The following is a 17,442-nucleotide window of genomic DNA, read 5'->3' as shown; positions in this document are numbered from 1 at the left end:
TAAATAGCATTTTACTGCAGTATTTTATATGCAATAGTGGAAGATACATGCTTTCATTTAGGCCCAAAGCATCTTTCTCTCCCAAAAAGTATCAATACATTGGGATATTTGAAACACGTTGTTCTTAGATCATAGAGTTATCACAAATCACCAAAATAGAAACAGTAAAACATCTGTGACTCTTGTCAATCTGGTCCCACTTCTAAAAACTACCTTCTATGACTTTAAAAACCCCGTATGATGAGAGACCCACAGTACGTCAGATGTCTACATCAACATATCCTTCTCATCCTAGAAACGCTGAAGAGTGTGCTAATTTACACCAAGACTCTGTAATCCTCAGGATCTAAATTGATAAATATTTTACAATGTCCAAGCAAGTTCACATAGAAAAGAACAGGTTTTTAACAGGTTGATATAGCTGGTAGAGAGGAATTAAGAGACTAAAAATGAAAATATGTAATACTTTTCTTAAAAGCTCAGATCAAATAACATTATTTCTGTTTAGATCATATAAATGAGTATTAAGGAGACTGAGGGCTTTTGCTTTTGGCTATTTACCTGTACCCCTGAGCCAGCTCTTCCATATGCTTATTTGTGACTGCAGCCTTCTGTTTCTTAACAATTATATAGGGTCTGGAATAGAAAAACAGAAAAAAACCCAAAAAACAAAACAGATTTACAGTAGTTCAACAAAAGAATTAAATCAGTAAGTTTACTATAGTTAAATGAGGGAAGCGGTAGATATGATCAAACTTATTTCTGGAGTGCTTGACGACACCAGGTATTTTTTACAAGTGTGAGTGCACAGGGGCCTATTTTCTCTTTCTCACATACACACGCACACACACGTGCACACGCACACACCAGCTCATGTGTGCACATATACATGTATAAACACACAGTCCTTTCTCCAAGTATCTTTGGAAATATTTGGTTCTGAATGAGAAAGCAGTATGAAATGATACTCAATAAAGTCTAGAAAAAAAAACAAAACCTTTAATACCTTTAATATCATATATTTTTAAAAACTGTGTAAATGCATCCATCATACCAAAAGCCTCTCCTGATTTCATACTGGGAATATGGAGAGGTCAGCAGGCAGAGAACCATCACCAAGGAAAACAATGGCATTTTGTAGTCAAGGTCTGATGACTTCCAGCTGTCTAGAGTGGCTTGCTTTAGGACAAACATCCCTGGTATACACTAGCAGGGTACTTAAAGCTACACACAACCAAAGAGTAGGCATGAGTTTGCAGGGAATATAGCTTTTTCACTTTGGGATTTTTAGTGATGTAATGGGCGTAAGGTAGAGAGCTTTGGTCCACACGTTCTGGTAGATTAACCTGTAACTGTCAGCGGTGATTTGCCTCTGAGGGCTTCGCCACCACGAGGAAACACCCGACACAAAGGACGGCACGCGGCACGAAACGTCAAGGGCTGTTGCTATTTGGACAAGCGGCTCTTACAGAGAGGAGCAAGTAACCAGCAGACACTCGTGCGCTCCACCCTCAAGTCCAAATAACTATTTGAGGACTAATGAGCACTTTTAAACAGTTAAGAAGAGGAGCTGCACAATTACAAAAGGGGGTACAAGCTGCTGGAAAGTGAACAGGGTGAACTCTTCATGTGACTCAACATTGCCTCAAAATCCTGGCTGCCCCTTGGCAGGGAAGCAGAGACCCTGCTGCCTCCCTCATTTGGGGCTGCAGTTTAGCTCAGCTTAAGAGGCTGAGAAGTGATGGCAGAGCAGGGGTAGGAGAGGGAGGGGACCACACTTGGCCACCTCAGTTACCTTTCAGTTTACTCAATGAATTCTACTAATTCTTCCTGCCAGATCTATGTTGTGTCGTTATACAATCACTTCTAAAAAAAAAAAGAACTAGTTTTCTTTTAGGCTATGTCATATTATATGGGATGTAATGAAAAAGAAAAATCCTAAAACAGAGTAAGCTAGAAAATGTCAGTGTTTTCCCCACCCTTAATTGGACCATGTTAATAGCTAAAATAAGCATCCAGTGTTTGCCTGGCACCCTACAAGGCACTTACCAGACCTTATATCAATCCTAGGGAGGCATTGTTATTTACATATTTACAGCTGAGGAAATCAAGGCCCAGAGACTTAAGTAATAAACTCGGAGTCACACAAGTCAGTAAGTGGGACATTAGGATTCAAACACAGGTATAGCATCAGTTAGGGCTCTTTGGTTGCAAAGAATAGGAACCAACTCTGGCAGATTTAAGCAAAGATGGAATTTACAAAAAAATAAGAAGAAAATTTTAAGGAATTTACCAAAAGGCTAAGAATTTACTAGAAGGATAAGAGTCAAAGAAAAAAGGTGCAATGCTCAGCCTCAGAAAGAAAAGGAGCCAGAACAGTCCCAAGTATCCAGAAAGGCAGGGGTAACAAGCAGTCTCTTGTACGCATCGCTGCCAGGATGAATCTGTTCCAACCACTTCTTCCCTTGAGCTATTCTCTTTGGGATTCAAACTCTCTGGAGAGACAGTCTGACTGGCCTGGATTGGGTCAGCCGCCTGACCTTTGGCTGAGCAGGAGAGAGCACCTGACTGACCGTCCCAAGAAGACTGCCAGTGAGGAAGGGCAATCCTCAAAGGAGAATGAGGAGGGTAACTGGAAGGAAGCAAGGATGCCAGACAGACACAGACACTGGCAGTCCACTCTCCCAGCTGGGCAGACTTCCAAGCTCTTGCCACCACTCTAACCACTGCCAGCTCACTGACTTGTGCCCTCACACTACCTGAGGTCCACAAAGAAAGACTTTGGTGAATCAAGTGAAGGCCTATGAAACAAGGTGACATCCTCAGCTGAAGTCCCTGCCTGTCCCCAAAGGACCAGATACCATGTCATGTTCATCTTCGTAACCCCACCTCCGACACAGCACCTGTACAAAATAGGCCCTAAATATGTGCGGAATGAATATAAGGCACCTACTCTTCTACCGGATCTAATGTTATGGTATCTCTTCATGCTTCTATGTTTCTTATTCTTGCCATTCCTTAGCCTTTCTCCTTTCCTCCTTTATCCTTTAAAGCAATCCTACTCATCCTTTAAAGGTCAGTTCATAGCAACAGAATATAGTGGGTAAAATCAGGACTGTTGGAGTCAAATGAATTCTAAGGACTTCCAGGTGAAAAACAGACTCCACCACTATCTGGCTTTGGGTAATTTACTTAGTCTCACTAAACCCCGGTACCTCATTTGTTAAATGAAAATAATAATCCAACCTTATAGGGTTGAATGTAGTTAAAGCCTTACACATAATACATCTATTAAGATAATAAATAATGGCTAGCACTTATTACTCGCAGAGTTGGTTGTTATTACTAATTATTTCTGCCTTTCCCAGCGGACTGAGTTCTCTGAGGGCAGAGACTGACTCCCATTAATCTTTGAATCCCCAGTAGCCAGTATGCATATTCATGAGGTGTTTGCTAAGTGAATTAAATTTATCTTAACAATGAAAGAGGTTAAAGCAGCTTCAAAAATAAAAACAAGTCCATTTCTTTCAAAAGCAAACATAAAGAGATCTTAACAACTCTTTCTAGCCACATCTACCTGCACAGCCTTCCTCCATCAGAGGAAATATAGACACACCGATCTGTCAGATTCGTTGAGATGGAAACAAATTCATTGATATATCCTGCTCTTCGCATCAGTCGAAATGTATTCACCAGCTTCTTGTGGTCTCGAATGACACCCAGGATGTTACCTAAGCAGAAAGAAGAATAGTCAAGACCGAAATAAAAAATAAATCTAATGGGATTTAAAATATCTACTCAATAAAAACAATAAGCAGCACTGAGCAGTCATTTGGAAGTACTGTTATTAAGCCTGCAGCCAGTCCACAAGGCTGGAGGGAGCAGCAGAGTGGAGTGGTCAAGGGCAGCCCGGGGTGGGGACCGGAGTCCAGGGCCAGGCCTACCACGCCCTGGCTGCATAACACTGGTGAAGTCAGCCTCAGTCTCCTCGTCTGTCAGCACCGTGCAGGGACATGAACTCGGGTCCAGACCCCTGGGTCTGAACACTGGCTCTACCACTTCTACAGGGTCGATGTGAGGATTAAATGAGCTGATCTCATGGAAAGCACTTAGAACTGGACATAGCACCTAGTAACTGCTATTTTTAAACCGGTTTTGTTGTCATCATCTGAGAAATGAGGAAAATGGCCTTTGGCTCCCAGGGCTAGTGTGAGGATTTAGAGAGGTACTGGGTGAGTACCCAGAGTAAGGACCCACTCAGCGTTAGCTGCCAGAATTCACTGAGCGAGGCAGGCAGCCAACAGCCCTGTTTTCCTTCTCACCAGCCCACGCGGGAAATGGTGAAGGCCTCCCAGAGCAGGAAGAAGGGGGAGAAGAGCATGGGGGCTGAGGCCAGGATGAGCACATGCAGCATACCTGTGAGGGGACAGGCACCCAGGCCACCAAGCCACACCTGCTGCAGCATCTCTGGAGGACTCTCAAGTGGATGGGAAGGGGTATGAGAGAAGCAACTGGAGCAGAAGCTGAAGGAAAGGGACCCTCTCGCCAGAGGCTGCTGACAATCACTCACTCAGTGGCTGAATACAAGTCATCTCACTATAAGGGCTGATCTGATTATTTCTGCAGAACGTCTCACATATTTAACTTGAACTTAAAGATACCGTATTGAGCCTCACTCCACTGTGCATACGCTGCCAGCTGTCAAAGCTACCCTTTAGCTCTGATAGCTGTATTGTCTCAGAACCTGGATCACTCAGCCAATGGAATAACTGTTTCTGTTACCATTTTTTCTACCTTTCAACTAATGTCAACCTGGGTCCAGAATTAAAGTATACTCAGGGGGTACAGCTCAGTGGCAGAGAATTTGACTGCAGAATTAAAGTATATTTGTGCTCTATATACATGGATAATAGTCGATTCCCTCCCCCTCCCAAACAGACTGTTTAGGATCAACATGTCTCCATAATATACTCACCATTAAGAAAGACAAGAAACACATTTGGGTAAGACAGCTCTTCCCCACATAATAAATTCACATCTTCTACTCCCAAGTTACTGGCTAATTTAACAATGGGTCCATCTTCCATGTCAGTTGTGATGTGCGTCATAAGGGCCAAGTTTTTAACCAAACCACATGCCTAAAAAGCAAAAGACTGTCATTTCTAAGAATGAACATGAGTAACACAAAGTACAGTTTGTATCTGAAAATAGCTCACCACTCCACTGGTGACAAGGCAAAGCAGTACAGCCTCGTAGGGAACACTTTGGAGATTCATACAAAGCCTTAAGGATATACCTACCCCTTATCCTAGAGGAATTTATCCTGAACTAGAAAGCAAGGATATAAACGTAGATTTAGCCACAGACATGCTCAGCACAGTACTATTTGAACTGGAAATAATGATGACATTATAAATGTCCCCTCCCCAAAGAAACCAATTGCCTAAATTGCTATTCCCTGACAACAGAACACCACAGTCATTAAGATGACACTGTATAAAAACAGTAAAGGAAAACATTGATAATTGTGAATACATAAAAATATAAAACTGCTGGCCTGAAATGAGAAAGAGTCTGCAAAATAACTGGCCGGTACTCTCCAAGCTTCTTGGTCATAAAAGACAAAGAGTGAAGAACCGCTTCAGAATAAGAGGCTAAGGAGACTCAACAACTGAGAGCAATCCTGGATCAAAAAAAGACAGTGGGGCAACTGGCAAAATCTGAATCAGGTCTACAGATTATAATATTGTTATCAGTGTTAATTTCATAACTGGGGTTATGAAAGTTGATAACTGGGGCTATGAGGTTGATAACTGTGCTATAGTTACATAAGATGTCACATTTGGGGAATCTAGGTGAAGGATCATGGAAATTCTTTGCACTATTTTTGCAACTTTTTTTGTATGCCTGAAATTATTTCAAAGTAAGAAGGAAATGAAAAAAATATTTTTAAACTTCTATACAACCAGAGGAAAAAAATCTAAAGCAAACATATAAACAAGGACGTAATACAGCAAATTAAGAAAAAAAACAAAAACACTTGAGACACATGTGACATGTAAAGATTACATCTTCAATCTTAGAAACCATCTACTGTAGTGCTGCACAAAACAGGTACTTCATCTAGATTAGTTGAAGCAATCTCTGGGAAATTTAGTGTTCCAAAACTCAAGATGTGTAAGTTATGCAAATTTGACAAGCTGGAAAATTTTAATGTGAATTTCCATATGGTTTAAGATAAATCAGAAGAAGAATGATAATTTCTAAAAATTATAACCCTGTATGGACTTGTATTTTTCACCTCTCCCAAGTCATAACTAATTCCTACACTTTGGAACATATATCTTTTACCTGTCATATTTAACTTATTTATTCACTCAGCATATATTTATGGGGCCTTTAGTCTGAATGAGGCTCTGGGCTAGGAGCTTGGGGTACAATGGTGAACCTAACATGGTTCCTTCCTCCAGAATTTTACAATTTAGAAGGCATAAAGTCAAGTGAAACCAACAGTGGTTAACATGAAGTAGAAAGGGCCACGACACAGGAAGTAGCGGGCGCTATGGATGTAAACCAATTTAAACTCCTTGGTTTAGTGTTCTGGTAACTGCTTATGTTTCCTATATAAGTGAGTTGGAATCCAACTTAGGTCTTGGACTGTGTGCTCCTGGTTGGCTGCAACTGTGACTCTGATGTCCTTTAAGTACAGCCACAGAAAATAAGGAGTTGCTTAAAAAGAGCTCCTTGTGAGCAAAGGTGATGGGTCTCTTAATTTTCCTTCATATTCTTACCCCTCTTCGCTGCCTGGTTTGACTCTTGGGATAAACTAAAACAAGCAAGAAAATTTGGACAATACTTCTATTTAGGTGAGATAATAAATCAAAGACTTCTGTAGGTACTGTTCGGGAATGATACTGATGACATTCTGATGGCTGCATCAACATTTCTCTGCCAGATACGTGGCTGACCCCAAAAACGATACAGCCTGGGGGAACGGGAGAAGAAGCAGAGCATCACCAACAGGCATGACCACTGACACAGCGGAGACTCCTTGGGGACCTTACCTCTCCTTCAGGAGTGTCCGAAGGGCAGAGCATTCCCCACTGAGATGGCTGGAGCGATCGAGGGCCACTCACTTTTCTTGTTTTTTCAAACTGGGAAGAGATTCTTGTCATCATGCCCAGTGCGGATATATATGACAAGCGAGACAGCACCTGAGTCACACCCTGGCGATCCATTTTAAATCTCTTCAGAGACCAATTTCCCTGAAGGGAGAGGGAAGACATGAGACTACCCCTGATCCATTCATGTGGCCTGATACTCTGAAGTCACTCGGAGAGGCTCAGCATAGGAACTGCTTGTTTGTGAAATGAGAGCCATGATATATATTCAGAAATCAAAATGTCACAATTAAAATTTAGCCAAGTTACTCACTGGGGTTTTCTAGGAATTTAATGAATATTACCTATATCTAGCAACCACCTCGGAATGCTTCAACGCATCAACATTATCACATCAGAGTGGGTATCTTCTGAAGAACTAATTATGTTCTGAACAAGCCAGTTCAACCAAAGATTTCCACTGGAAGCAATAAGCTAACTAATAGAACACTAGCAGTTTCTACACACATTTAAGGTTAACACTAGCTTGAAGCTCAAAGAGATAATTTCATGTTGCAATGTGCCATTATCTGGAGGTCTTCCAAAATTAGTTTTAATGAGAGGAAAATACAGCAATAGAAAAAAGACTCTAATAGCAGTTACCAGGGAAAATGAATAACTATAGGCTTCTTAATCAAGGCTAAAAGTTGCACATATATTCATATTAATAAATATTATATACCTTCTTTGGCTACCATGTCAATCTTAAAATAGATTCATATGAAATAAATTTTAAACATTAAATTTACCTTATCTCCTATGCATTGAAAGTACTGAAATATATTATTTTATAGTGGTATTAATTGTACACATTAAATATTCTCAAGGATAATTCAGGATTAAGGTTAGGAATCATTAAGTTTTCAACTTATGGTAATGTGAATTAATAGAAAATAGTATGCAGAGAAAAAGCAAAGTAGAAAACAAAATGTCAAAAAGTGATTGATTCAATGATCTTTCTGATTCAAAGGGAAAAAATTACATCTGCTAAACAGTGGTTCTTCATTTTTTTGATAATCTGATGAAAGCTATGACTGTTCTCGAGGAAAATGCACATAGGGCCACAAACAGAAAATTTGCCTTCAATTTCAAGGAAGGACTCATGGATCCCAGATTAAAACCCCTCACAGTAGAAAAACTTATCTGTTTGAATTTAAATATCTGACTTCAGGGGAGCTCCTCACAAATTAAAGTTTAAGCATTATTTCAGTGAAGATCTATCACTTCAGAAACTTGAGTTTTTGATAGAGTTGGAAAAAAGCTAAAACCTATGAAGAAACTTGATGCATTACAAAGCAAAGAAATGGAGCAAACACACTGATCCCACAAGTTAACTTCTCATATTGCTTGTTGAGTTAACTCCTTTTATTCTTTGAATGAGAATGAACCTAGTAAACTGACTTATGACCACAAAGTAAGAGCAAGGAAGATAAATATTCAGCACAGAATTCAACTAAGACAGCAGCTGCTGGCAAATAGGAAGTAGATGGGGAGTGAAGCCGAGATGTTCAGCAAGATAATCCTTTCCAATATTCTTCAGGAGTTTTAAAAAGGGAGAGAGGAGAAACAGACAAAGCGTCTAAAACTGCTCCTCTGAGAAAATTTATTTGTTGAAAATAGTCTACATATGACAACAATCACAATTTTAGAAGTTGATCTTTTTCTGGTTGTCTACAGATTGGGGTTCACCTGTAACAAGGCCTACTACTGATTTTCCTAATAAGCAGTCTGCTCCCAGACGTAAAGTGGTATCACTTAGGGGCAAAACAACTACTCAAAACAGTTATTCTGACCTGAAAATCATGGGTCAAAAGCAAAGAAAAGTCATTCTAACAGAAGTGTGTTCAAGTGCTCTTTGGAGACTTCTCTTCAAATATTCAGGAATCTACTTCCAGACAAGTTTGGGCCACAGGAGTGTGAGGGGCCTAAAGAGGCACAAAGGCCAGGCTCCCCTCAGTTCTAGATGGAGCTGTCATGGCGAGGGCTGCTCAAACAGACCCACGGCAAATTTCTCAAGTCAAGTAGGGCAGCAAGTCGACCACTAATTCTTTCATTGTTAAGGGAGTCCACGTGCTACACGTTATACTATTCTTTTGTTGGGACCAAATCCCATCCATAAAACTAATTTTATGTCTGGCATACAAAACGTGAACAAGACTTTATCAGATAGACCTATAGATGTTACGCTTTAAGAAAGGGAGCAAAAACCTATCTGATAACCCTTTATGAACAGCCGGAGGCCCTGAATACACAGCAGCTGTTGAGGCCTGAATTCATCACTCACGTGAGAACAGCTGATAGCTCTTTGAGGAATATAACCCTACAATGAAATGAAACATGTTGTACTGTTTTGGACAAACGCTGTCATTAATAAACCTACTTGTAATATATCAGTTTTATGACAGAAGAAAATGGGGAAAAGTATCCATTGAAAGAATGGTTATTAACGGTTAAACTAAAAGATTTTTCCCTTATGTAAAAATATATCTATTTTCTTATTGCCTCATATAACAGGAACTATAATTTGGCAATGAAGTCATATAGTAGTAAAATTCCTACTGATTTAAACTGTAGACTATCTTTCAAAGTAGAAAATTTATGACTTAAATATATATATACTTTTTTCACCTAGATTCTCAAAGTATCAGTACTTTAAATTTCCCACTGAACAGGTTTACAAATAAGTTACAAAACTCTACCCAAATGACTGAAGACTTACGGTTGAAATGGCATTCACCATGCCATTGGTAATCTGGTCCTGACGCATGTGTTTCACAACATCAAACTGGGCTGCTCTTTGCTTAGGAATCACCTGGTCTGCAATCTTCTTCATTTCAGAATTAAATTTTTTGAACAAATCTTCAAAAAGAAGAGATAAAAGCTAAAGGAAAAAAAAAGTATATGGTGAACTTTCAAAATGCATTACTAGCTTATTTACTAAGTTTTAGGTCCTTATTAAACTTTGTTTAAAAAAAGATGGAGAAACTGCTTAAAACTGAAAAAAATATATCTTAAAATTCAATTTGATAAACATGTACTTTTATTGATATATGTGCTTATCACTATGCTTGGTGTTGGGAATAAGAGCAAAGATGACAATCCCTGCATTCATAGATTTTTCATTTAGACCAGTCATTCCCAGACTGAGGTTTCATTGACCAGTGACCTAAATAAATGAAGAAAATATTTATGGATAAGAAGACGACTTTAAGGTTACTAATTTTCCCCAAATTGATCTAAAATTCCACTGCAACTCTAATCAAAATCCCCAGGTTTTTAATGAAAATTGAGGCTAACTCTAAAATTTATGTGGAAAAGCTAAGACCCTAAAATAGCCAAGACACTCCTGAAAAAGAAGGCAAATGGACTGATTAACGTATAGATAAACTGACCAGTGGACAGAACAAAAAGTCCAGAAACAAACAACACATATATTAAAATTTGTCATATGATAGAGATGGCATTTCAGATCAGTAAGTAAATGAAAGACTACAAATAAATGGTGCTAGGACAACCGGTTATTCATTTCAGAAACAAATGAAACTGCTTCCTTACTTCATTCCATACCCCAAAATCCAACAAATACCAAAGGCGTAAGTTTAAAATATAAAGAGTACTAACTATTAAAAAGAAGAAAGGTTTGACAAATTAAAATTACAAACTTCTAGAATTAAAAGATACCATAAAGTTAAAAAAAAAAAAAAATCAAGACTGGGAGAAGATACCAGCAACACATGTAACTGACAAAAAACTGGATCCAAAGAACACCAAAAAAATCTTAAAACCAATAAGGAAAATACAAACAGCCCAAAAGACATTTAAGAAAAAACAGGAATGGTCAATAAGCATATGAAAGAGAGGCTTAATCTCATTAGTAATGACGGAAATGCAAATTAAGCCCACCAGGAGATGGTACTGTGCACCCGCTAGATCAGACAAAAATGTTTAATTTTGACACTAAGTCATAGGATGGAGACCATCAGGACTTATGTACAGTGCAGTGTTCAAATACTTGGGAAACAAGTTTGACACTCTCCAGTCAAGTTGAAGATTTAACTTGATTCCATGACTGGGCAATCCTATTTGTAGAAACTCTTTCATGTAGGCACCAGAAGATATGAATAAAAATGTTCTTTTTTTTTAAAAAAGGGAAGTCATACAAAGGTCTTGATAAGCAGGATAAAGGGATATTTATCATATGTATCATATCTTTACACAATTGAATACAAAAATGAAAGTGAAATACAGTGGCATGAAACAATATAGATGAACCTTTAAAACAATGTTAAGTGAAGAAAAAAGTTGCAGAAGAACGTATATGATATGAATCTATTTTTATAAAACTCAAAAACTCAAAAATAATGCTAAGTTCTTGGATTGGAAGAATCAAATATTGTTAAAATGACCATACTACCAAAGGCAATCTGCAGATTCAATGCAATCCCTATCAAATTACCAATGGCATTTTTCACAGACCTAGGACAAATAATTTTAAAATTTGTATGGAAACACAAAAGGCCCCAGATAGCCAAAACAATCTTGAGAAAGAAGAACGGAGCTGGAAGAATCAAGCTCCCTGACTTCAGACTACACTACAAAGCTACAGGAATCAAAACAGTATGGTACTGGCACAAAAACAGACACATAGATCAATGGAACAGGATAGAAAGCCCAGAAATAAACCCATGCACTTATGGTCAATTAATCTATGACAAAGGAGGCAAGAATACACAATGGAGAAAAGACAGTCTTTTCATTAAGTGGTGCTGCGAAAACTGGACAGCTACATGTAAAAGAATGAAATTAAAACATTCTGCATGTAAGTGATATCATATGATATTTGTCTTTGACTTACTTCACTCAGTATGACATATGTGGAATCTAAAAAAATGGTATAAATTAACCTATTTACAAAACAGAAATAGAGTCACAGATGTAGAAAACAAACTTATGGTTACTAAGGGGAAAGGGTTGTGGAGAGGGATAAACTGGGCGACTGGGATTGACATACACACACTACTATATATAAAAGAAATTGAAACTAACACAACATTGTAAATCAATTGTACCCCAATAAAAATTAAAAAAAAAAAAAGAGACAACTAATAAGAACCTACTGCATAGTACAGGAAACTCCACTCAATACTCTGTAATGACCTATATGGCAACAGAATCTAAAAAAGAGTGAATATATGTACATGTATAACTGATTCACTTTGCTGTACAGCAGAAACTAACACAACATTGTAAATCAACTAACTCTAATAAAAATTAATTTAAAAAATAAATAAAACATTCTCTAACACTATATATTAAAAAAAAAAAAAAACCTCAAAACGGATTAAAGACCTAAATGTAAGACTGGATCCTAGAGGAAAATATAGGCAGAACACTCTTTGACATAAATCACAGCAATGTTTTTTTTGGATCCATCTCCTAGAGTAATGGAAATAAAAACAAAAATAAATAAATTAAACCTAGTTAAATTTAAAAGCTTTTGCACGGCAAAGGAAACCATCAGCAAAATGAAAAGACAACCTACAGAATGGGAGAAAATACTGCAAACAATGTGACCAACAAGAGATGAATTTCCAAAATAGACAAACAGCTCATACAGCTCAATATCAAAAAAACAGTATCAAAAAAACAAAAAATGGGCAGAAGATCTAAATAGACATTTCTCCAAAGAAGACATACAGATGGCCAACAGGCACATGAAAAAATGCTCAACATTGCTAACTATTACAGAAATGCAAATCAAAACTACAATGAGGTACCACCTCACACCAGTCAGAATGGCCATCATTAAAAAGTCTACAAATAACAAATGTTGGAGAGGGTGTGGAGAAAAGGGAACCTTCTTGCATTGTTGGTGGGAATGTAAATTTGTAGAGCCACTATGGAGAACAGTATGGAGGTTCCTTAAACAACTAAAAACAGACTTACCATATGATCCAGCAATCTCACTCCTGGGCCTATATCCTGAGAAAACTATAATTTGAAAAGATACGTGCACCCCAATGTTCACTGCTGCACTATTTACAATAGCCAGGACATGGAAGCACCCTAAATGTCCACTGACAGATAAATGGATAAAGAAGATGTGGTACATATATACAATGGAATATTACTCAGCCATAAAAAAGAATGAAATAATGCCATTCAAAGCAACATGGTTGGACCCAGTGATTATCATACTAAGTGAAGTAAGTCAGAGAAAGATAAATATCTTACGATATCACTTATATGTGGAATCTAAAAAACGATATAAATGAACTTATTTACAAAACAGAAATAGACTCACAGACATAGAAAACAAACTTATGGTTACCAAAAAGGAAAAGGGTAGGGGGGAGAGGATAAATTAGGAGCGTAGGATTAACAGATAAACACTACACTATACAAAACAGATAAACAACAAGGACCTACTGTATAGCACAAGGAACTATATTCAGTATCTTGTAATAACCTATAATGGAAAAGAATCTGAAAAAGAATATAAATCTACATACCTACAAACACACAAACATATATATAACTGAATCACTCTGCTGTACACCTGAAACACAACATTGTAAATCAACTATACTTCAATAAAAGAAAGTGAAACTTACATTGTAATAAACTATTTTAAAAATTTTAAATAAATGATGCAATAAAAAAGAAAATAATAAGTACTCAAATTCAGGATAGTGGGGAAAAGAGAAGACAGAGTAAGGAAGAAATATATAAGTAAATGAAATGGTAATTAACGGTCAATTATTAAGAATTACTTAAGTTGGTAGTGGATTTGAGGGTGTTGATTTTATTTGTCCCCTTCGTAACTTACATATCTGTGACATTTTTATTTATACTTTTTATGTTAAAAATTATATAATAAATTATATTAAACCATAGTAACCATGGAAAACAAATCAATGGGATGGAATAGGAAGTCATAAAAATAGAATAGGACGGTTCTGTCTCCAGAATTGATAGAGTAGCTCCTATCAGATGGATTCATCTGCTCATAAAAATCATAAACGCTGGACAAAATATTGAAACTATTTGAAGGCACTGGAGAGTAAAAGCAGGCAGAAACTGAAGGAAAGTTGACACTTATCGAAAGTGCATTTCCGTTTTTAAGGCTTTTCAACTAAGAGTAGGACACATTAACAAAAAGGGTCCAAGCTACACTGGAAGCTAAAACTCAGAGAGAGACCCACAGTTTTACTGGATTGAAGGACCAGAGGGAAAAGATCTGAGCCACCACAGTAGCTGGAAGGTGAGAGGAAATTCATAGAAAGGAGAGAACCACAAATAAAATCAACACCCTCAAATCCACTACCAACTTAATCTTGCGAGAAAACCCCAAGATTATGTATATAAACTTTGCCCAACTCTCTGGCTGACCCCTGAACTACACATTGAAAGGTGTGGCCCATGTCCCCTACTGCCCCAAATCAGGTGTGGGTTGTGACTGCATTTTTCAATAAAGTCTTTTTTCAATAAAGTAAAGTAAGTGAAGCTGTGACTTTTAAGACCAGGTCATTAAGGCCACACAGATTCTCTTGTGCATGTGAAACTCACTTGGAGTCCTGAGCCACTCTGATGCCACAGCACTGGAATGGTCAAGACCGAGCTGAGTCCAGCCTTCCAGACACCCCACCACCTCCGGCAGAACAACTACCAACCGAGCCCCATGTGAAACAGAAGAATCACACAGCCAAATCCTGCCTGAATTCCTGACCCACAAAATTGTGAGATACAACAAAACGGTGATTGTCTTAAGCCATGCAATGCAGAAACAGATATAACCAGAACACCATTTATATACATTTCTCAAAACTAAATAAGTGGCTTATGACAAATAAATAGCAGGCATACTTCTTCAATAATCAAATATATTATTACAATGACTTAAATTCCCCTGAAAAATTAATTATATTAGTTTTTTTTTCCTTTATAGAGGAAGAAAAAAGTAGGATATATTTGTAATCTAAGCTACCTAACCAAACAGTAATGTAATATTGGGGGACATTATATATGCACCCATTATACAGTTAAACAGGAATTCTGAAGTTCAGTGAAATCTTGTAAGCTAAAGATTTTCCAAATTTCACACTATTCTTGAATGCTTGTAACCCACTGGTAGTTTTCTGACTCAAAATGAAGACATTAAAACCAATGAGTCTCCTCCAGCCACTGCTGAAGAAAGCATTTCCTAAATGGAACGTTACTTTACACTCTTCTCCCTTAAGGTAGACAAGTCCTTCCACTTTTCTACTAAAATCAACTTTGCAGATGGGAAAGCCAGGATCCTGAACTTGATTTACCATGTCAGAAGTGTTCTAAAAAGAAAACTTCCTCCTCTGAGAGCTTAATCCTATCTTCTACTCAGACCCAGCAGTTTCCTTCATGGAAGAAAGAATATGGGAATGGAAGCAGGTGCAGGGGAGGAGAGGGATGGAGAAGCCCATTTCAGCAACTTCCTGTGTAAACTGGCAAAAGGAACTTGAATAAGCATCCTGAACAGAAGCAAATGCCCTTAACCTAAACCACAAAAGCTCAGCTCTACTTTAATTAGTTCCTTACACTTAGACTTTTGCGTCTCAAATTATGACAAAGTTTTTTTGGATCCTAGCTGAATTTGTTGTAGCCCCCTGATTCAAGCACAATGAAATGCCCCGGTACTAAACAAGTAAAATGTAAGAGCACACTCAACAAAACTAGTGCCTCATTAATAAATTTCTCCACCCTTAAAATTTCAACGTAAGAGAAATAACGTTCTCCAGTTCACAGAGCAGTGAGAAGCTATAAGGCCAAGTCACACAATAAGCCACATTATTTAGGTCAAGAGTAAAATGATTAAAAGGGATGGAATGCTGGTGATAATATTCAATACCTTTCATTGCTAGCATGAGGCCTTTCAGCCTGCCTAAGACAGGAGCACTAAAGAGCAAATTATATTTAAGAAAAAATGCTGACAGCTCATCAATTGATTTTCAATGAAAATGCTAAAAAAAATTAATAAAGAGTTAAGCTGCTGAAATACAGTTTCACCAATTAGCTTAATGTCAGAGAATTCTAATTAGGCGTCTTGAGATTGCTATTTAGTGTTTAAGCCTTCAGAGTGCCAGATTCTCCTTTTCACACAAGCTGGTTGCAAAATTAAAGACATTAGGCAGCCTTAATTACATTATCAGAACAGCTGGGATTAGGCAATCTCTGAAGTCAAGACGGCATTCTTTTGTCACAGGGTGGAAATCCCTGGCTTTCCAGGGTGCCGGATTTTGGTGCCATTCCATATCTCACCCATACAAAGCAAGCTGCATTAGAAACAAAAAAATTTGCAGACGAAGAATAGAGTAATGCTCAGCAAATAATGAACACATTACTGAAAAAGAAAAGGTAGGTGAAAAGATTAAGCCTGAAATCGGTAGGTTTTGCTAACACCTCTATTGGCGGCTGGCCGGCCAGCCCTCTGGTGGCAGTGAGACTAAGGGAAAGCTCTGTGAACCGGCTTGGCCAGTGGATACAGCTCTGTTATCTAAAGCTGAAGCACATTTACACTCCGTCATCCCACGGGGTGTGAAATTAGCAGATATTGTTTTTACACAGTTTTGCCAACACAATGTCTTTTATGTCTTTACATTGTTTATAAAGCAATGTTTCCTTGCACATGGGAACCCTCTTTTTAATTCTAATTTTTTAAGCAACAGGATAGTCTCTCCTCTCCCCTCTCAACTCCATTCCTTAGTCCTCCAAACACCCAACATTTTTTTTTAAAGGACTCATTTAACAGCATGATTTCTTTTCCAAATAAAAAACTGTAAAAATTGGGATTGTTGGTGGTGGGGATTCGCACAATCCCCTGAACAGTGGTCAATCTGAAGGTGGCCAAAAACCCACCTGTTGGCATTAGCCACTAACCAGACAGAACTTCCCAAGTATTCTGGGCATTAATTTTTTCTCAAAACCTAAAACTGCTCTAATTTTTCAATTCCAGTTTTTTACATTTTAGATGTGGTAATTAATATCTGCTGTTATCATTCCAGGCACCATCACTGTCATCTGGAATACTGCGTAGTCTCCTAACTGGTCCATTCCTGGTCTGTTCATCTCCAAATCAGATCTCTTAAACTGAAAATCAGATGGTGTCACTTCCCCGATTTTGACTCTCTTGTGGTTTTCCACTGCATGCGAAGTTAAATCCAAAACTCTTCCCATGGCCTGCGATGCTAGTTCTACAATGTCCTCTTTCACCACCCCTAAACCTCACACTCCAGCCACAATGGTCCTT

General features: G+C 38.0%; 1 protein-coding gene across 9 annotated transcripts in view; it reads right to left on the bottom strand.

Annotated features, from left to right (window-relative positions):
• The window catches only part of POLR3B (RNA polymerase III subunit B), a 115,186-nt gene that overhangs the window by 53,919 nt on the left and 43,825 nt on the right, over nt 1–17,442 (bottom strand). For all 9 annotated transcript variants that reach the window (XM_089921219.1, XM_089921222.1, XM_089921218.1 and 6 more), the window contains 5 exons: nt 9,880–10,041; nt 7,065–7,265; nt 4,976–5,138; nt 3,578–3,731; nt 562–636 (listed from right to left, as the gene is read on the bottom strand). In XM_089921219.1, the coding sequence (XP_089777345.1) occupies nt 562–636; nt 3,578–3,731; nt 4,976–5,138; nt 7,065–7,265; nt 9,880–10,041 (755 nt within the window). The remainder of the gene's footprint in view (nt 1–561; nt 637–3,577; nt 3,732–4,975; nt 5,139–7,064; nt 7,266–9,879; nt 10,042–17,442) is intronic.

Source organism: Delphinapterus leucas, chromosome 11, assembly GCF_059928025.1.
Source record: "Delphinapterus leucas isolate spDelLeu-1000000601 "Yukka" chromosome 11, BTC_Dleu_Yukka2, whole genome shotgun sequence".
Taxonomy (NCBI): domain Eukaryota; kingdom Metazoa; phylum Chordata; class Mammalia; order Artiodactyla; family Monodontidae; genus Delphinapterus; species Delphinapterus leucas.
The sequence above is the reverse complement of the archived record's forward strand: the minus strand, read 5'-3'. Positions and strand labels throughout refer to the sequence as shown.